The sequence below is a fragment of the Conger conger genome, chromosome 8 (assembly GCF_963514075.1).
Source record: "Conger conger chromosome 8, fConCon1.1, whole genome shotgun sequence".
In the NCBI taxonomy this organism is placed as follows: Eukaryota; Metazoa; Chordata; class Actinopteri; order Anguilliformes; family Congridae; genus Conger; species Conger conger.
This window is the reverse complement of record NC_083767.1, coordinates 49,668,257-49,690,025: the sequence shown is the minus strand read 5'-3', so window position 1 is coordinate 49,690,025 and position 21,769 is coordinate 49,668,257. Positions and strand designations below refer to the sequence as shown.

General features: G+C 42.4%; 1 protein-coding gene across 1 annotated transcript in view; it reads left to right on the top strand.

Annotated features, from left to right (window-relative positions):
* The first annotated feature begins 5,826 nt into the window (after positions 1-5,826).
* bicd1a (bicaudal D homolog 1a) overlaps positions 5,827-21,769 on the top strand; it is a 52,106-nt gene continuing 36,163 nt past the window's right edge. Inside the window, exon 1 of the mRNA XM_061251570.1 lies at positions 5,827-6,155. Coding sequence (XP_061107554.1) covers positions 5,940-6,155 — 216 coding nt within the window. The 5' untranslated portion in view covers positions 5,827-5,939. The remainder of the gene's footprint in view (positions 6,156-21,769) is intronic.

Genomic DNA, 21,769 nt, shown 5'->3' with positions numbered 1-21,769 from the left:
AAAAGTAAAAAGATACTTTAGACTCCACCAGTAAATTCCCCTCAGCTTTCGCTCTGTCGATTACTGCTAGCCAGTGTCAGTTTTCATCAGGAAAATAAAACACTACTTTGAAGTTCAGTGTTAAATAATGTAACATTCACAGCTTTCTCCCTCTAACTAGACATACATGTTTTCACACTCATCTGTATCTCTCTGAGGTAATTGTTGACCAAAGATAACAGTGAGGATAGAGCAGGTGATCATTTTAGGAACTGATTAGCCACTGATTCCTCTTATCAGCTGGTTCTTCACTTTTAATTGAAGAACAAAATGTCCAGACGGGGAATGTTAATGACTGAAGAGCCCCAAGAAAGGGTGAAGGCCATGGAAATGATAGTTGTGGAGGAACACATCAAGAGTATACTATATAATGAAAAACATGATTTTATTACGTTTCCTTTGTTGTTTTCTGGGAATATGTGCTTATCTTATCACAATACCATATATGAGTTAAATGCATCGCAATCACACAAACAACAAGAACATAGTTTCAGAAAATTGTCCCAGAACAGCCAGTAACAGCCAGTAAGACAATAGTAAGCATTAAAATGGAAAACAATGCTGTGATGAACGCATGAGGCAATGATCTTTATTTGTTCATTGTAATGCCTTTCAATTGTGTCTGTTGTTCTGTGCCTTTTTTTGGAAAGCATTTGTGCACACTGCATGGAATGCACAGTGTAAAAATATAATTAATATAAGCATTTACTGTACTGTCCTTATTAATTATGGCTGAATATCAGCGGACTGATGATGTTAATATATGTATATACATATGTACATACATACATACAGACATACATACACTCAGTGACCAGTTTATTAGACTTTTCATTTTGCTTATTGGTCTTCTGCTGCTGTAGCCCATCTACTTCATGGTTTGATGTGTTGTATGTTCAGAGATGAGTTACTGTCACCTTCCTGTTCTCTTGAACCAATCTGGACATTCTCCTTGCCTCTCCTGATTGACAGTGTTTTTGCCCACAGAACTGCCACTCGCTGGAGGTATTGTTTTGTGCACAATTCTCTTTAAACTCTAGAGACTGATGCACTTGAAAGTCCCAGGAGATTGTCAGAGACACTCAAACCACACTGTCTGGCAACAACAATCATTCTATGACCAAAGTCTCTTAGATCACATTTCGTCCCCATTCTGATGTTTCGTCTGATGAACCTCTTGATCACGGTTGCATGCTTTATGCATTGCAAAGCCATGATAAAAAGAGAAAGATAGTCACATACTCTATTACTGTACCTCCTGAGCTAATGCTGCCCCATAATAAATTATTTGGGAGCTTAATAGAGTGTGCAGCTATCTTTACATGATAGTTCTCTGTTAGTCAGCATTTTATTATATTTCTGGGTGTGCGTCCTCCCTATGACTTATTGCTGCCACATAATTGGCTGATTAGATATTTGCTGATTAGACCTTTTATCAACTTACATATTATTATTTTAATGATTATATATTTTAACAACTTATTAACACATCTAGATACTAAAGTGGTCACTGAGTGTACATACATACAGTGCAGTCCGTATGTATTTGGACAGTTGGCAATTTATGTTATTTTGTCTCCATTAACAATAAATATGAAGTTAAAGTGCACACTGTCCCCTTTAATTTGAGGGCATTTATACCCAAGTATGGGGTGATGCATGTAGGAATCACATCCCTTTTTATACTCCCCCCCCCCCCCCCAAAAGTAATTGGACAGTTGGCTTCTTCTGCAGACCACTGTTGTAATGTGGGGTTATTTGCATTGCTGTCTCCTTCCTGTCAGCTTTGACCCATTTGGACCTTCTCTCTCATTAACAAGGTGTTTCTGCCCACAGAACTGCTGCTCGCTAGATGTTTTTTGTTTTTCGCACCATTTTCTGCTAACTCTAGAGACTGTTGTGTGTGAAAATCCCAGAAGATCAGCAGTTTCACAGGTTGATGTGAACATTAACTGTAGCTCCTTACCTGTACCTGCATGCTTTTATGCATTGCATAGATGGCCAGAATTAAGGCCAGAATATGTTTTTTTCTTGTCACATTGATGTTCTGCAGGGCTAAATGATCACCTCATGTATAAAGCCGTTTCCAGGTGGCTGCCAATAATCTGATGATTAATCTCTGTGTAACATTTTTATTCCAAACACTGACAAATTGTTAGTGACACTATGAATTGTAAATGACGCTAGATTTGAAATCACCGCATTGCTAGTAAGAGGTTTTGCCCAAGGGTTGTATTGTCAGAGGATAAGTTCAGAGGACAGCCCGGTGTAGAATTAGGTATGATTCACATTCCCAGAAGTGATGTTTAATTCCTGTTAAGAGGCGCATCATCGGGCCTGTCCTAGTGACTCATGCTTCACCTTCTTATGTGTGTGTTTTTACAACGGCGCTCTTGCCTTGACTCTAAACTCTTAAACTTTTCACCCCGTCCTTATCTCCCTTTACGGCCCCATACTGCTCCCTGTGTAATCAATGCTTATCAGACATGCTCCTGCACCAACGTCTTCTGCCTCTGACACAATGGAATCATTACCATTATGCTGATGAAGAATTAGAGATAAATCATATGATCCGGGGTGGAATATAGCGGTGCGCACACAAACAGGCACGTTTACATTCACATGTACACCGGCACACACTATAACAACTTCTGCTTTCAATCCTGTGTTGCTATGTTATTTATTTTGAAAATGCATCATATCTATGTGGATTAGACTGCAATTGTACATACTGTATTCTTTTTCATCAACACACAGGGACACACCTGTCAACCCTTATATCTCAACTTTAAAACCTGTGTACATCTATCATAGAATTTACAGGCATTCATCTTGGATTTACTAAGTCTAGAATATTAAATATAATAGACGCGTATACCGTACAAATACTCCAAATACAATTATATACACCCTTAATAAAAATGGCTGCATATAATAAATAACAGGGATAATGATCTATATTTTATGTTCAAACATAAAAAAAACTTTCAATATTTTCTTATTTAGTAACTATTGTATTTTCTCTGAAAACCACAGGTGCCAAAATGATTGGCACCCCTAAAAAGTATTGTAAATAAAATCAAAGTGAAATTGGCAATACAGTTTTAATTCTGTAAATCTCAGACAAAAGTATATTGTGTCATTCCATCACTTTCCATTTCAGGAGAGTATAAAAATGAGGTAAAAAGCATGCAAAATCCCTTTGTCAACCATCAGCATGGGAAAAGTCAAAGAACTGTCACAGCTGATAATTGACCATCACAAGTTGTGTTTTTAACATACCGCTTAACACTGTAAGGGCAATAATAAAAACATGGAATGGTTGCAAACTTGCCAGGAAGCGGACGCAAGTGCATATTATCCCCAGGGACGGTAAGGAAGATGGTGAGGCCATAAGTAACCCGCGGATCACAGTTTAAGTGATCTTTGGGTTATCCGGTCTAGAAAAAAAAAGAAGGCACCTCTATACCAACAGGGTGGCAGGAAGACAGCCCTTACTGAGCACAATAAACAAAACCAAGCATCTTGAGCCAAACCGCCTTGGCATGTATTATTTGTCTCTCCCTCCTTTTGTGTGTTGCATCATGGGAAAACACGCCCTGTCACTGTGTGAAAGCATTACTGCTTGTTGTTGTTGTTGTAATAAAGCTGTGAGTTTGGTCCAAAAATGGAATGATCCTGGCTGATAGTTCCTTGATTTTTTACAATACAACTTATTGCATAGTTATTACTCGGGGCATTCTAGCTGCCAACTGTGGTATGCTAGTTTGGAAGTTGATGTATTCTTCAAGGGTTCCGATTGTATCTGTATGGTTACACTAGGACTCGGAACTATACTGTCCTCTCAGGTCCTCTTCGCACTTGTACTTGTGTTTGATCTGCACTTTGTTGTACGTTGCTCTGGATAAGAGTGTCTGCCTTGTAATGTAATGTAATGTATTGCATAGTTATTTACAGTGTGATGTTTAAGGGCTGTTGGTTTCTCTGTGCAAGCTACCTTCACACCACTCCATCATTGCCCACTCACTCATAGTGTGTCAGTTATACCATGCATTTGATCTTGTCTTGTCTGTATGGATACTTCCCATATACTGTGCAAAGGCTGGCTGGTGGCTTCTAACACAGGAACACCAAGATATTGTAATTCATAAAACAGCAAAAAGAAGAGATGTTTCCCATGTGTATCCATAACCAGTGTGACATTTAAAAATAAATGCATAAATTCATGTTCAAATCGTACCTTTACACATAATTCTCCAGCAGATGGCAACAGTGAAACAATTGGTTCTGCCTCCACAGAAAGATGTTATTGTGGCATGTGTAAACTGCAGACCTGGAGCTTGAATTGAACCTGAAGCATAACTATATATGTATATTGTATAGTATACTGTGTCCTGTAACCTAGGAGTTGGTGGGAAGAAGTGGAGAATTAGCCTGCCTTGTTGCAGGTTGAGCTTTCTCCCCTACTGAGCAGGGGAGCCATTTTTTGTTCTGTTCATAACATGTGTATGAATATCCTAACTTCTTCATGCACATTGCTTATTCTCATTTGTTGTGTTATTCTAAATATCACAAATCTTCCCGTTAGTTTAGCAAAGTGTGCATGACAGTGTCATTGCAAAGGGTGCTTGAAACAGAATGAGTGTGGTTCATCTCTAGATGGCAGTGTGGGACATTGGGTAAAGACCGTTCTTGCAATCATAAAGCCCAATTCCTAGTTACGGGTAGTGCCAATAACTCCTCAAGAATAAATGCAACTGTAAGTGATTTTTATTTTTTTATTTTTTTTCATCCATTTATTTATTTGTTTGTTGGGGGCAATGCAATGGGAACATTTAACAAGTTAAAAACTAGAAACAATTATGCTGCATCTGAGGTTGAGCCGAGTCTCATTTCCAGCTGCTGTCCTCAGGCTGGCTTTTCTATGCTTAATACACTTATTACTTATTAATAAATACCTTCTCTATAAAATCATAACTCATTCTATAACATTCTATAACAGTGTCCAAGCACATTAAAGGCTATAAAGGCTGTAATTGGTGCTTCTGGCTGGCTTCTGTGGCACGTCCTGATTTTGCTGAGTAAACAATAAACTTGTTCTGTAACATTCAAGTTTTGACCAGCAGTTATGTGAAGTTATCATAGTGTATATTATAATTAAAACAATTCAATTGTCATTTCTCATTAGGATTAAGTATTTATACTTTCTAAAATCCAAAACGATTGTCATGATAAACAACAATAGCAACAAACTATTGCTATTATTATTTTTATTTTTATTTTATTTATATATGTATATGTATATGTATATGTATATTATTATTATTATTATTATTATTATTATTATTATTATTATTATTATTATTATTATTATTATTATCATTATTATGAACTGTCAATGTCTTGTGAACGGTTTCTAACAAACAACCAATCAGAATCAGTTACCTCCGCTGTAAACAGGCAAGCTACAGTACATTGACAGCGCGATGCGCCGAGATACCGTGACGTCATCAGCAGAAGGATGGAAGCAAGTTCTGTGGACTTCGCTTCAGAGCAGACGGGAGAGATGGCGTCCGGGTCCCCATGAATAAGCAAAAAAAGAAAAGAAAAAAGGATGCGAGACAGATAGCCAAAGGACAGGGCGTTGATAAGCGAATTTTACATCGCTATCTTTTAAAATAAATCTTCAGGATTAAATTGACCGCATCTAAGTGCTTCATACGGATCTTACATTGGCCTGGGGGTGTGCAATATTTACTTAATTGTTGTCACTGCCCCGTTTTCATCCTCGTCCGATCAAAGGGAGGGGAGGGTTTAGCTTTTGCTACAGCTGTTTCTACCTCCGCCTCTCATCGAGTTAACGTAGAGACGGCGAGACAGGACCGAGTGAGTGAGGGGCGATGGCTGCTGGAGGAGGATGCGGGGAAACCGTGGATCAGTACCGTGCGGAGGTAGATCGGCTGACCCGAGAGCTTGCGGAAGCGAACCGTGAGAAGATTCGGGCGGCAGAATGCGGTCTTGTGGTGCTGGAAGAAAACCAGACCCTGAAGCAGCAGTATTCCGATCTGGAAGTCGAACAAGAGGCTCTGAAGCAAGAGTTGGAACAGCTGCAAGAGGTAGACGCCTGAACCGTTCGTTATCAATCACTGAGTGCTGTCACTCTTTGATGCAGAACCAGGCAGCAGTTAGAACTTCGTTAAGTTAAGTTTTGCTCGATCAGAGAGAGCAACTGAAATATGCCACTTATTTTTGATGGTGCTGTATGTGAGCGAAGCTGTAGCCTACTAATTCATGCAGGTCAGAGACGGGACAGGGCCAGATGTTATTTCCAAAATTGAAGCTTATAGACTAGCTAAATCATAAATGAAACGGCCCTTGGTGTGTAAAACAAAACAAAAAAGCTGTACTGTAAACAGTAGGATTCACCGTGCTTTTTGGTGTGTGTTTTTTGGCGTGGGCCGCTGTATATCCGTTTGATGTGCTAGCTTTTTAAATCCTGTGGGTCGACGTAGCCTCGGCACGCAGGTATGCGCATCCCTGGTGCAGTGGAAGCCCCGGCAAACTACACAATGCATCCTTTGCGAATCTCTCGTGAATTTGAGCATAGCCTACAGATTTCTCCAGCAGTTCCGAGATGTGTCATTGATTTTGTGCAGAACGAAATCTTTATTTGTTGCCTTGTCTGGTTTGTTTTTAAGATAGCGTTGGCCTACTGATGACAATTAACCTACTTGTTTATGCCGGGATGTTTACATGTAGGCAGCTTTGTCGCGGTTTTTTCACAGTGGGCATGGGCCAGACTAATATGTAAATCTGGCTAATGCTGAAGAAGGCATTTTCTATTGGATTTCATATAGTAACTCATTTCTGTGTGATTGAAATCTGACTTGACACACTTCTGTGCCTCTCATTTCAAGCTATTGTATGTCTTCATTATAGTTGGTTTTATGTTTGTGTGGTCTATTAAAGGCAATTAAAGGCACTGACTTTAATATTTCTATCCATTTCTATTGTATACTGTTGCCATACTGTAGATATGTACCGCCATTATGTTACTATATCCTACCTATGCAGTTTGAAGGGATTCATACCTCTTTTAATGATACATTGACACATGGTTGTGTGTATGTGTGTGCGTGTGAGAGAGTGTGTCTGTATGTATATGCAGTTCTGTATAGCTATTTAAATGTGCATCATGTAGCATAAACCACCAAAGGGGTGTGTGTGATATCATGAAACTTCATATTTCCTTGTCAGCATGGTTTCCTGGCACAGAGGGCTTACGCCATCAAAATGTTTTTAAAGTCTGTGAAGAATCATAAATGTAACTGATGTTTCTCGTACAGGTATGGGGTATAGCTATGCAGGCTATCTCTTTGCTGCCACACAATGGTAGCCACGGCCGAAATCGGGCCATAGGGAGCCCAGTCCTGGAAGCTTGTGGTACATACTGTAGATCCTTTTCATTAAACCTTTTCATAAAGAATCTGTGGAGCTGTGCAGTCAAATATCCTCTTCCTCATGTTGCCATGTACTTTACACTACGCTTTCAATAGCACTATAGATCTTTTTAACTACCTACCTCATCGTATTGTTAAGTTACCTGTAAGGGCTGTTAGACGTGGTGGCATCATTAGGAAGGGCACTGTATCGGGGTATTCTAACTCATTGAAGGGGTTTATCCTTTTTGGCGATGAGGTGATGTGAGTACCCTGTGTCGCCAAATGGGCATCCATGCCTGTACGTCTACGTTTTTGGTGTGAAATGTGTTTGTTTACCTTTCATTTCACAAATGCACTATAGTCCTGCCAAACCTTTTGTTTTACTTTGCTTTGGGTTTTTCAAATGATTGTTAATTCTGCAGACAAAAGACGGGAACAGGGCCAGGTTGCATTTCAGACTCAGCCCTTACTCTGGATATAAGTCTAACACTGCGTTTGACAGTTACACTGTGATATCTAAGCAGGACAGGGGTCCGTGGCTGGTAAGTGAGCGAGCTAAAAAAGAGGGAGAGTGGGAGGACGAGGCAGGGAGAAAAACAAAAGCAGGAGAGGCAGAACAACGGAGAGACGAGGAGATTTTTAAATAGCTGCAGGGAAGGTTCTGGATGGAAACGTTGTCAGAGGGGACTCTTAAACAGGCGATGAGCACAAAGGATGCGCTCTGGCCCTTCCTCACAGGCTCACTGTGGATGTAGTGGTCATGTCTCCAGAATTGAGCTGTTGAATACAACAGTACAGGAGTATAACAGCCCAGCTTTGAACATTATACAGGCTAGAGTTTTGCTGAGCATAAGTAGATGTTACTGTATTTAGTTGTCACTTTAAAATGTTATGTTCATTTTTGCATGGAAAATCCAGAGCGGATGAATAATTAATTTGCTGGACTTACGTTAGTTTTACAGAGCATACTGTTAGGATTGATTGAGGGATGAACTTGAATAATAGGCAAAAATTGCATGAAGGGCTGTGTCTGTATTTTGTAACAGGTCTTTTCTTGGGAAAAGGTCAGAACTAAGTGAAGTCTAATCTCTTGTGATGGTACGTGAATTTTATATGGTACCACTGCAATCCTAAAAGGCAGCCACTTTTATGCGCAGGATGTTCTATTATATTTTTTTATGGTTAGATGGCACCCAGTTCAATTTATTTTTATTGCTTTACAACTTTGTTATTTTCATTTTTCATTATGTTTGTTCTTTTAATTGAGAACTATACTGAAGAATATCATTCAAACCCTTAACCGCCCCCCCCCCAAAAAAAACAAAAAACAAAAAACAACCTCAGTTTCTCTATGACTTTACTACAAATTGATTGACAAATTTCTGATGTGTTGAACTGCACGCTCTGTTATTGATTTGTGGCCCTTTTTATGCCGGCTGACGATTCGCTTCACACACATTTGTCAATTATGCAAATTTATTCCAATGTTCCTGCATTCATCCATCTGTTTATTATTGCCAGCATGCATGTAGGCAGGCAGTGGGCAGCCATTGACTCTGCATGCTTACCAAGGTCAGCATGCAGTATGCAGGATGCAGGAACTGAGCCTCAGATGGACGTCAGGATAACAAGATTTCCTGCAGCGCATAAACTTTAATCGCATGGCGACAGGATGGCGCTCTGAACCTCAGGGGTCTGGCTCAGACACAGAAGTGATGTTCACCACCACCGATGGAAGAACATTATTTAACTTTCCAACGGGTATAAGTAGGACAGTCTCTGCAAATTTGGGTTGAGATCAAACCTTCAGACTGTCTAAGTGCTGTTTTGTTCACCCCAATACCCCCGGTAATATAATTTGTTATTTTAAAAAAAAGAAACATTTGGCCTACAGCCAATTCCTTTTATAGCCTATCCCAGCTTTGTGAGGCTTAACCTTGTTTTTTGGTGCTTTTCTGAAGTGCTCTTCACTGTTTCTGACATGATTTCATGTAGCAGCAGCTGAATAGAAAGCTGATATGCAGATCAGACTGGGTGGTAATCTATCAGAATAGGATATATAAGAAGCTTGGGGATCAGACTCTGTGATTGGAGGTGTTTATTTTCTCAGTGTATGGGATTAAATCTTCTTTCCCACCCATAATCTTAATCCATGACCAAAGGGAACCACATCAAGGCTGTGCTTGCACCTGGGAATAGATTGTAAAGTACAGATACACGATATGGGCTATAGCATCTTAACCTACTGTGCAAGTAAACTGATGTATAACCATGTTTGGAATTACAGTACATAAATGCTATTAAGCTATATGAAGTGCACAAAATAACAATTTCAATTCTTGACTGAGTAGTCCTGCGTATTTATGTATGTTAAATTAAATAGTATATGGTGTTGAAACCTGCTGCGCATCTCAGATTGTCTTTGTTACTGGAATAATTGTCCTCAACAGACCAGTGTGAGGCTGGTAAATATACTGTGTCAGTTGTCTGTGTTCTTGTCTGTGTAATTATCGTGCCGCTCACAGCTTCCTCCTCTGTCCTTGGCAATGACAATACGTAGTCTATTTCTTATATTCCTTCCCACAGAACTGGCTTAATACTTCATTTAAACTGAAAGTACTTCATCTATGAAAAAATGAAAATAAGTCCTGGTTCTCCTGTCTTACTCTGCCTATTTGAACCCGTACCTCACTTTGGTAAAGAAATAAAAATCTATTCTAGTTTGGTACTCTCCTCTGGCCTGCATGTTGTCTGTGTAGAGAGTGAATACCAGCAGAGGCATGCGATAACAAGCTACATACATGTTAACAAATTCATTTTCAGGCCTATTAGCACAAAGAAGGAACTATTTAAAGTGGAGTGGGTGGCATCCGGTGGCTATTAAGATAAATTAAAATGTAAAACATTATGTCAATATAAAGAGAGAGAGTGGGAGGTGGACCAAACATCAATCCCTGCTGTCTTTGACATTGGGATGTTTAATACATTTGTTTATTCTTAAGGAAACCATTTCTTCCCATCCAATACCCCTCTCTCTCTCTCTCTCTCTCTCTCTCTCTCTCTCTCTCTCTCTCTCTCTCTCTGTCTGTCTGTTAACCATCCTCAGCTGCATATGCTGTGTATGCAGCACATTAAAAAGCCATGACACCATATGGAATCACACAGGCAGAGCCTATGGGGGATGTATATACCCACTCTAAATTATATATGGACCATTATAGATGTATGCGTTTCTGCTATCTGACCTTCTTCTCTCCCCTATTTCTGTGCTGTCACAGTCATGCATGTCTATTACATGGCAATTAGTATTATTTACTGTCTTTCGCTGTTTGGACTCCGTGTTTGAAGTCTGCACTGCAGTGTACTTCCATTTATCATCCAAAATATGTATGTTTTGCCTTGCAGTTGGATGTATGTTCCTGGAAGAGTGTGAGACTGTCTTAGAAAGCCTTTACACATTAGGCTTCTTGTTTTGTTTTTGTTCTTAGCTGTGAAAACAGACAGCAGTGGAATCAATGGAATCAAGGTTGGTAGAGAATGCAAGGCTTGGTGTAGCCAGTTGGACTCTTTCAGTCCCATGGGATCTTGGACCCAGGACCCAGGTCAATGTCTCATCCAAAGGGCCACACCTTCTATAGCACTGTGCTCCATCTGTACAACCCTGCTCTAAAATTAGCAATGTTATCTGCAATGTAGGCTAGGCTACATCATTGTCATAACCTGTCCTGAGCTAAACATGGTACTGTGTGCTTCAGGTGTAGTTTAGTAGGTCATGGCTGTTAAATATTTACACTTTTGGCAACGCCATGGCGAAACTCATTCCCTTGTGTGTGCTATCCCTAAGGTCTTCCATCAATGCTGGACAGCCCTGGTCCCTGTGGGACCTCCTAGCCTACCTTCCTTCTGGAGTTTGCTGTCTTTATTGGGTCAGACTAATTTCTTCCTGGAGACTTCCCTCCTTGTTCTGGTGTCTTTGTGGTTAAAGGTTAAAAACAAGATGATATGATGATGAAGCGTATTCATCTTTTTGCTTTGACGTCTTTGTTCTTCTCTACCTATCCCCGGCTACAGCTTCTGTCTCTTTGCTATCTTTCATAGATACATTTCCGTATACCTGTAGAATCCATTGTGCTCAATTGTGCTCTGTGATTTACTGTGGTTTGAGGTGAACTTCAAAGTAATCATTTAGCTTTTTATGTTGTTAATTACTTGTACTCTATTTGTGTCTTTGAGCATAAAACCCAATCATGAGGTGCGCAACTTCCTGTGGTAAAGCCCCCCCTTCTGGAAAACTGTGTATAAGAGTCTTACTATGTCTGATTCAAATCAGAAAGCAGTTAAGCTTTCTCAATTTTTGTTAATTCTTTCCAAATAAATAGGAAAGTTAAACTCAAGTAGAGCTATCATTGTTGGGATCTGTATCATCAGACGATGCTCACCTGTGAAATGTTAAAAAGGGCATTTTCCCCTAACACTGTACAGGGTGGTGAATAATGAAGGACACAGCACCTATCTGCACCTCCATCAGACTCCTCTGACAACAGCACCTGATTTACAGCCACCACCAGCCATTGATCCTCAGTTCTGCTCAGCTCATTGTTTTATTCTTCTGCCACGCAGCAGTATCGGAGTCATCTCCAGCCTCCTCAGCCCTGTGCTACGCTACGCCACCATAGCGCAGCGAGGAGAACAGCCCCGGCACCCTGCTTCTCCCAGTGTGGTGTTTTTATTAAACTGGGGCTCTAAACGGCACTTTAAATTCTCCTCAGCTGTGGTCAGGACAGGTGTGCACATCTGCAAATTCAACAACTGTTGTAGGAAATTAGTGAATCCCTTGGAATCCCTCTCTTATAGGCAGGCACAGGTCTGGAAGGGTGTGATATCAGACATTTCCTGTTATAGAAGGGTGATGCACCTGCCCAAGTGTACTCAACAGCTGTGGTCTGGGCTTATAGGGTGAAGCATAATATAGTCCCCCACACTCCCCATCGAGCTTGGAGGAGCTGCGAGGATAGATATGTGACTGTGTGTGTGTGAGCAAGCATATGTGTTATTTATGCATGCGTGTTTATGTTTGTGTGTGCTCATGTGTATCTATGTTCAGATGCGTGCATGTATGGGTGCACCTGCATTAATTTGCTGACTGGCTATCTGTTTAGAGTTCTGAGTTCACTCACAAGAACACTTGCTCCTTTTGACAGGCTGCCCTGCCCCTTCAATATCCAATCTAGACATCTACATTTTGGCTTTTGCACAATGGGCTATCAGGTCACATGTGAGAATGTGATTTGGCTATCCAGTATAAAATCTTACTAAATGAATTATATGTTGTTCTTGAGATCAACTTATCAGCAGTAAGCTAGAGGAAATACGATTGTTGCAAGATACTGTTGCAATGCTAATGAACTTCCTTTGTAAACTGCATACCAGCATGTTTCTTAATTGCCTCTTTGTTTTTCCTCTGCTCAGTTACTGCTTGCTATCACTATTCATGATAATTTGGGCTGCCCAAATAGTGAAGGTGGATATTAGTGGCACAGAGTGAAGAACTAGTTTGGTACAGGAAAATTATGCATGTATTCCAAAGAATAATGATCTATATTTCCTGTCACTGGACTCAAGACTCAAACTACAACATACTTGTATTGGACCAGTTTCACAGACACGGATTAGTCCTGCTTAGTCCTAGACTAAATAGATTTTTGTATGGAGAATATCTGTGTCTCTTAATCTGTGTCTGCAAAGCCGACCCATTGTAGCCTACGTGTGTGGCTTTACTTTTTCTAAATGATTGACACGTCCTTCTTCAAGCAGCTCAGGGAGATTGACGGGTAAGGGAGGGGTCATTTCTCCTACTCCAATATTGACATTTATTGTGAGAACAGGGCTACTGTGCCCATATGACCTCTGTTTAACCTTACCTTGCTGGACCTGAAAGCAGCTGACAGTCTTTGAGCTCTTGCCTGCCCCTGTGCGATATGGCAGGTGAAACCCTTTGGCTAGAACTAATACGGTATCTCCCTCAGACAGAAAAAAGAACGGGTCTTCAGTTGCATTTTTGCTGTATCCTTTTCAATGAATATCAACTAGATCAGCGGAGAACTTCAGTATGGGTAGTTTACACACCATCTTCCCTCTTCTTTGTCCAGCTTACATTGCTAGAGATGGAATTTAAAGGCATGTCTCAAATTGTGTTCACTGGATTTAGGTTGCTGGACAAAATCTGTTCTACCTTTTTTTATGTTTCTGTCCCTATGGCAGGCAGTTCGTTTGAGGCTCCACCTGCTTGCTTTCTCAATCCTGCCCTGAATTTTAAGTTAAGTCTGTATTCCTCTTTGTTGTTTATATGACAGTTTTATATCATTTCCATTGAATTAAGTGGATGTAGGTTCACGTTTGGCAAAGGCACTGAATCTCTTCACAGTGGGCCACTGCGGAGGTGGGGGGTGGGGGGGGAGGGGTGTGACAGTGAAATGAGTTTCTGGTCATGCACCTCAGGAGAGGTAATGACAAAATGCAGAGTCAGGAGCAATGTGAATTCCTGGGTCTTCTAAAACTAATAACTGGCGGGGCCTCAAGTGGCAAGAATTCACAGCTACCGCACGGCTTATATGATGTCATTGTCTCATGATGGATGCTCTCTCAAAAGCAGGGTGTCTTGGCGTGGTCCGATATGTCCGTTCAGCTGATGAATTACGTTCAGGTGCGTCATTCTTGCCTCCATCACCATCAGGCTCAGTGGAGGTCCCATTTGTTTAGAGCATGAATTTAACAGCTTGCTTCTTTCTTCTTGTTTGCCTACGAACATGAATGATACATTTTGATGAAACATGGTGAACTGAATTTTAAAATGCATACACACTCTATTGGTTGCATTCTGGTTCCCTGCACAGAGGCTGTGGTTGCCCTGAAGGACCTGCTTGAGAGATGAGGTCAGTTATTGGCAACCGTTCTCCAGGGTCTATGACATCACCATTGTGGTCCCGGCCAAAACTGGTCTGCGATTAGATAGTCAGAGCTTAACAGGCTGGTTATAAATACTGTATTTGTGACAGGATGCTGTAACAGGGTAGGGAATACTGCAGTACTGCATGCTACAGAAAAATGCTTCACAAACACTCATTCCTCCTGATTGATTCCCCACAGCTCGTGAGATGGAATGCATAGAACTGAGAAGGGCAGAAATGACCATAATGCACCACTGTGTCAGGAGTTAAGAATGTAGTCCAGTGCTCATGCAGAGAGCTTATTGACAGTTCTGCAAACAGGCCGCTGTTTCGGTTATTTAAAATGGATGATCAATCAGACATACACTCTCAACCTTTGTTGCATTATGCATGTGCATATCTAGGAGCCTCTCCATTAGGCTGTGTGAGTCTGTACTTAATGCCTGCATCTGATAGTGTGAAAGTGACTACGTTTGTACTTATTGCCTCTGATAGCATGATGTCTCTGATAGCATCAGTGTAGCCCTGTGTGTCTTCGCTTTTTGCTTGTCTGTGGTAGCAGGAATTCAGTTTTGTGTGTGTGTGCGTGTGCATGCATGCATGCACATGTGTGTGTATGTTTGTATGTGTGTGTGTGTGTGTGTGTGTGTGCATGTGTTGAATGCACATCTGTGGCTGTGGCTCTGTGTGTCTGTACTCACTGCTCACTGGTGCCAGGGTGCAATCTCTTACTCATTACTGCAGTTCTGTGGGCAGAGTGTTTGCCATCCAAGTTACATTAATAGATCTCTTTTCTGAGACTACAGCCAGTTTTTTCTCCTGATGAATTGGACATCACAACACTACAAACTCTTGTTTTTAGATATCTGTAAGTGTTTGCGACAATATGAGTGGGAGAAAGTTTTGGAGTATAGAAGAAGAGCGTGTGGAAACAGCCATTTACAGACAGATTACTGACGACAGGTCGGCAGTGTGAAGACTGACACCCAATTTTGAAACTGTATCACGTATTTGTGGCTGAAAACACAAGGGTAACTGAGTGCCAGTGACTCAGCCAGTAAATCAGAGACTATATCGGGAAAGGTTATCTTCAACTTTTTTTTTTTTTCACAGAGAAGGTTGAGGTGACTTTTGCCTTTACGATTAAAGAGAGCAAATAAATACTGAATGACAATAAGCAGTGGTGAAAGCAAGCTGCCATTTCCGCTCTGGTTTTAATTTTACCCCGGAGAATGAGCGGGATCCTGCCTCGTTTGATTGGAAAGTAAAAGAGAGTAAATTAATATTGAATGACAAGAAGCACAAGTGAAAGCCGGCTTCTCTTTATTTGTTGTGACTTCAACAATGTAACGAAAATGTCCTTCCAGCTAAAAACAGGAACAATTTCCCATCATCTTGGTGTTTTGCATGTCAGATTTCTGGCTCATTCTCTCTCACTGTTAATCATTACTCCTGTTTATTCTTTTTCTAGAACACGTACCGTATTGCAAGACAAAACTCATTAATTCAGGTGTCTGCAAACCTGATGCTACCATAAGAACACACCCAAAAAATGGATGAGGCTGTGTAATCAAGTTAACCCTGTAGCTCCTCACCACCGGGTTGCAGACCTGAGGATTTAGGTGAGGATTTACTTCAGTTACTGTAGTTACATTAGCCTCTCAATTTTTAAAGCCTGCTTTTTCATAAACCAGAGGGGAAGTTGGACCGGCACATCCAGGCCAAGCATGCCTCCCTGTATGATGAATTATGAATCCCATGGAAAAACCGACTGCAACCACTTTAGCTGCTATGCTGGGAACTCGTGAAAGTCAAGGGAGGTGCATTTTCATGAATAATGGATCGTAATCAGTGACACCAAGCTTAATCTTCAGTTGACCCCTTTCATGAAGTTATATTTTATGTTATTATATATCTAAATAAATGAAGTAAGTGTAGCACATGGACTTTGAGTGGCTCAGATGGTGCTTGTTCCTATTGCTTCATCTCTAAGTCCTTACTTTATTAGCTGACTATGGCTAGTAGTCCACAGAAGCCAAATTTGGTGGTAGCTTTCCTGTAGTACCATAGGTTTTTGAAGGCCACCCCTCCCCCTTACATGGGGTGCAGATGGCATAATGGTAATAGTATCAGTATTAGTATTAGTAATATAGAACAGTTTTCTAGCGTTATTCTAGCATTAAACGTGGAAGGCCACGGGGTTATCAGAATGCACCCGTAAAGAAGAATGTTCTTTTCTAAGAATTAACATCTCAGCATATGGTGAAAAAATAAGTGACTGAAAATTACCCTGTCCCCGTTTGATTCCATTTTCTTCCTCTTATTCAATTGCAGTTTGCTCTACTCTTGTAATATCACACCACATCTTCACAGTATATTCAGCACTTCATATGTTTAGCATGTCAAGTGTTCCCCAGGAGTATCTCCCTACTAACATCAGGGAGGAAAGAGGTGGGCTTTTTCTTTTCAAATTACAGATGTGTGAAGAGTGGGGGATAGAGTGAAAAAGGGAGAGCCTGAGTTTGAGAGGGAGGGAGAGAGACCAGTGAGTGATTGCGCTTCCCCTCTCTACCTTTGCCTCTGTTTTACGGGAACAATGGGAGCCCAAGGCTCTAGCGTCATCGAGAGACATCTGTGGCTATAAATCCCCCCTTTCTGGCTGGAAAGAAGGAAAGCAACAGGGGTACCAATTATTTCTCTCCCACCCCCACCCCAGCACGGGTGCTGCTGATAGCAGTGGCTGCCGGGCGGACCCCACCCCTGCACCCTCCTCTCCTCTTTCTTCTCCAGGAATATGGGTTTGTGTCCCAGAGGAGTGGCCTCGAAAGAAGGGGAAAAGCACATTGATTTTCCCTCTCTCGCAGAATATATTGAGTTTGAGATGGGCTTTGAGGGGCCACACACACACACACACACACACACACACCTACAGGGTATGGACAAGCTCCAAAGATGTTCAACCTTTGTGGTACAGAGAGTTGTGGCAGTTAACATGACCCAAGTTCAAGTCCTTTTGAGAGTGATAATGTTGCCTCGCTTAAGCACATATATTCTGATATTTCTGTGTATGTGAGTGGAAACGGGTGTATTGATACATCACACACACACACACACACACACACACATACACACACAACAGAATATACAGTGCCCTCAAAATGTCAAGGAGCAGTAGAATGAAATGTGTTCTTTTTGCCGCTGAACAGTATATACCTAAGGCATTTGAGTTTGGGATCAAAAAATCAATACGAGACAAAAGTACAGAAAACCAGCTTTAATTTCAGGCTGTGTACACTTGTATGCTTTACAGTTTTACAGAAATTCCTGTTTTTGTGTTTCAGCTTTGGAAAAATTAAGTTAACGGATGTCTGACAGGTGCTAACTGTTGCTCAGGTGTTTTGCATGAACTGGTCGGTCAGCACTGAGTATCAGTGTATATCTAGTCTGTCTATCTAGTATTGGTATTAGCCTGTTTTCATCTGTGAAGTTTGCATTTGGAGTCAGAAGGCATACACCATAATGAACTCCAGTGGCTATGGTTGAAAAACAGGTAATCTGAGAGGTCAGAAGAATTCATTAAGAAGCACATAAACTGTAGTTAAGACCCACACTTCTAGGACATCGGAAGCATCGGAAGGGATGGGGGAAGATAGAGAGATGGAAGGAGACATCAGAAGCACATGCGTCACAGCAGTTAAGCCATAATTGCAAGTCAGATGTGTGGTGGTGCTAACGTGAGTGGGCTACTGCGTATTAATTAAACGGAGAGAAAGAGTGTGGAAGGGGGGAGGGAGGGAGAGAGAGGTGGAGGAGAGTGGGAGAGAAAGAGTGGGGGAGGAGAGATGGAGAGAGAGCTGGGGGGGGGGAGCTAGACTGAAAGAAAACATAAAGGGAGTCACTGATTGTCAGCATGGTCCCTTAATTTCAACTGGGCCGATTGTGCCCTGGAGAATGGAGAGTGGAGATGATGTGGTTTACCCCATTGCTGCCCTGGACTACACAGCACTACCTAGCTAAAGCTGGGCCACTAACTCCAGATTTCACTGGCTAATCTTGGCCTGTGAAACCCGCCCGGGGCATTTTCTCTGTGGGGGGAGGGGGGAGGAGGGGTTTTTTGTTAGTTTTGAGAGAGCCGTTCTGCTGCAGTGAAAATGATTCCTGAATGAGACGTAAGCTGCCGGGCGCTGAGGGGCAGTATCGATTAATGCCCTACTTTAGCTGTGTCTCCTGCAGTCTCAGGAGGCGCGGGGGGGTGCGTGCTTTCATATCAAAAGTGTTTACGTCGCAGTAGCATCCGCCTGCGGTCTGTCCGTATTTACTGCAGTCTTTCACCGATAACGTACTGTACATCAAACACTTTTCCTTTGTTTTTGACCGTGTTATGTTGACCATGTATTGTTAACCTATTATCTTGCAGAGCGTGAAATTCAATTCTAATCGTTTGGTATTAATATATTTGGCTGTTGGAAATTGCATTGGAACATGTACAGATATACAGATATACAGTATATACACGTGTGTCTATGTAAAAATGATGTTTCTCCGTATAAATGGTCCTGGTGGAAAGGGGGTGGATAGATTGATGATCCAAAAGCCATTTTTGACCTTGGATGGAGTCGTTCCTCAAACACAATCCCCTCCCCTCCGCCCCTGCTGTCACTCATGGGTATTTCATATTCCACTCAGGTCAAGGTCACTCCCACAGACAGTGACACCACGCCCCCACTCCCCATTCAGGAAGAAATCCCGCAGGAATTGACATTAAATCTCCTCCCCCTTGATTACACAGATTACACTTTTTCTCTACTCCATGTGTCACAGTTTCTGTGTATCCCTTCTGTGTACATCTTTAAATATCACGCTCTTGAAGTTCTTGGTGTGGCTTACTGAAGTGGCTCAGTTTAGGTAAACTGCTGCACTGTAGAATAGCAGCATTTCCAGCAGAAAGTAAACCTGACTGTAGCCTTCTGGTTGCTAGTGTATTATTCGGCCACTCTGTCACCCCGGGTGGCAGCTGTCAGTGAATATGAGCCTGGTTCTGCAGTGTTGTGGTAGTTCTGAGTAAGTGTACAACAGCGGCGGAGCAGGATAATGGGCGTGTTGTAGTGTGTATCGAGCCAGCCTGTTTGGAGCTAATGGGGGGATGGTGCTGGTGTTATCGGTGGCCTGGCGCGGGACACCCAACCCTCCCTCTGGGCCAGGGGAGCAGTCTTCAGGCTGGGAGGGTGTGGCTCGTGTGTTGGGGGGAGAGAGCTGGCACTGCAGTGTGTCTCTCTCCTCTCTCTCAGTTGTTTTCTTGCTCGCTCCTTCCCATCACCTCTCTTGCTCTCTCTCTCTATCTCTCCCTCATTCTCATTCTTCCCTCAGCCTCCCTGTCTCCTATCTCTACTCTCTGTCTCCCCAATTTTTCTCCTCTTCCCTTTCTTCCTGTTTATCTTGTCTCCCTCTCTTTCTCTCTCCCTCTCATACACACCGTTTCTCTCTCTGTTTCTTTCTCCCTCTTCTCCCTTCAGACCCATGCACTTGTCCAGTACTGTCCAGGTCATTTCATTTCAATCAAGAACATCCATTAGGTAAAAAAAAGACAAAACAAAATACAAGTCTTTACATTAAAGAAAGAAAAGCGGTGAAAATGATGCATTGTGCATTGGGACATCTACATTAGATACATTAAAAAAGACTGCGTGTATCTGGGATGTAACTGGAGAAAGAGGAAGAGAAAGGAACTAATCCTGAAGCACTGGGTGATTCCCGCTCCTCTTTGTTGGACTGCAGTAGAGGCTTTTTCTCTGTTTTCTGCACGGCAGGGTGGCGCGGCTGTGCTTTCACAGTCAGGCAGCCGTGGCGCTGGGACAGCCAGGCTCCAGTGCCCTGCATCATCCGTGGAGCCGCAGGCTCGCCCGCCCTGTCAATCTCCACACAGGAAAGCGCTGCGATGGGCTCAGAAGAGCGGGTCACTGAAGGGAGAGGGAAGCTCCTCTCCTCGTGTTTTAGAGCTTTGTGAGGTCTCGCTCTCCCGGGCGGCTGAGCGATGTGGTGGGCGGGGGGGCTTGTGGGTGCGGGGGCCCGGCGCAGGGGGCCTGTGCGGGGCCGGAGCCCGGGAGAGCCAGCTGAGGACACATTACACTGAAAGTGCAGGCTGGGAACACAGCCCTCCATCATCTGCAATAACCCTGTCTGATTTATCGCATGTCCGTCTGACATTTAATAGAGCAGGCAATCTCTGAGAGCATTATAACACTGAGCCACACCCAGCGCACTGCCTTACATGTTTGATTAACGTCTCTGTATGGCAGCCTGGACTTTGAGGGCCTCTGTTACACAAAGCACTGTTAAGGAGAATTATTACCATGTAAAGGGGTGTATTTACAGTCACAGTTAGCGGTTTGACTCTCGTGCAGGTTAGCTCCTTTAGGGTGAGTCCCAGAGAAGGGCCTTCAGGGTCGCACACAGCACACAGCTGCTGATCTGAGGGACACACACACAGACAAACTGCTGAGCAGTGCTGCCAACTCTACACTTCAGCACGAAGCCCAAACAACAACTGACTGAGACTCATTTCTCCGAGCCAGAAAAGAAGTCGGTTATAAAACGTGGACTTCACAACATTGCTGCTGACCTTTTCAACCAACCACATATGCAAACAAAATGCCCAGTGCTATTATGGTAACCAAGGGCAATGGGTAGGATGATGATTTGACTTGACAGAGACTCCAGTCCAATTCAAATTTAATTGTCCATTATACAAGGTTGCAGTGCAAGCAGTACTGAGATTGACTGTGGTTAATCCATCCATGCTGTTTCATGTCTGCTTGTCAATTAACATGCAGTATAATCCCATTTCATTTTATAGTATATTTTCTCATATACAGTATGCTGTGAAAAATTAATGACCCCTCCCCATGGTACCATTCTGTAGGACAGGGTGGTCCTGATTATATGCAGTCTAATGTCATTTCATTTCTTCCTTCCAGTAATGGTGATGACACAGTACATATATCTTGGGCCTTTTGACTTGGCTCCTCTTGTGGCATTTACAGTTTACTATATATCCAGGTTTAAATCACCTCACTGTTGACAGCAACGCAGTGCCCAGGCCTCCAGGCTAATATCTCCCTGTCCTCAGACTGAAAGCACATTGTGGCTGCAATTCAAGGTTCTTATAGAGTCTGCCATTTCATCACACCGTGGACTCACAGGGCGGGCAGGGCTTCGGGGAGCCGGCATTAGCGCGCTCCTCTGCTCACAGCCCTTTTAGCCGCCGTGTCCGGCCCCTGGCTCCGCGCCCCTCCCGCCCGCATTCCCGGGAAAGCCGCGGCAGAGAGCCGGCATTGTCTCCGT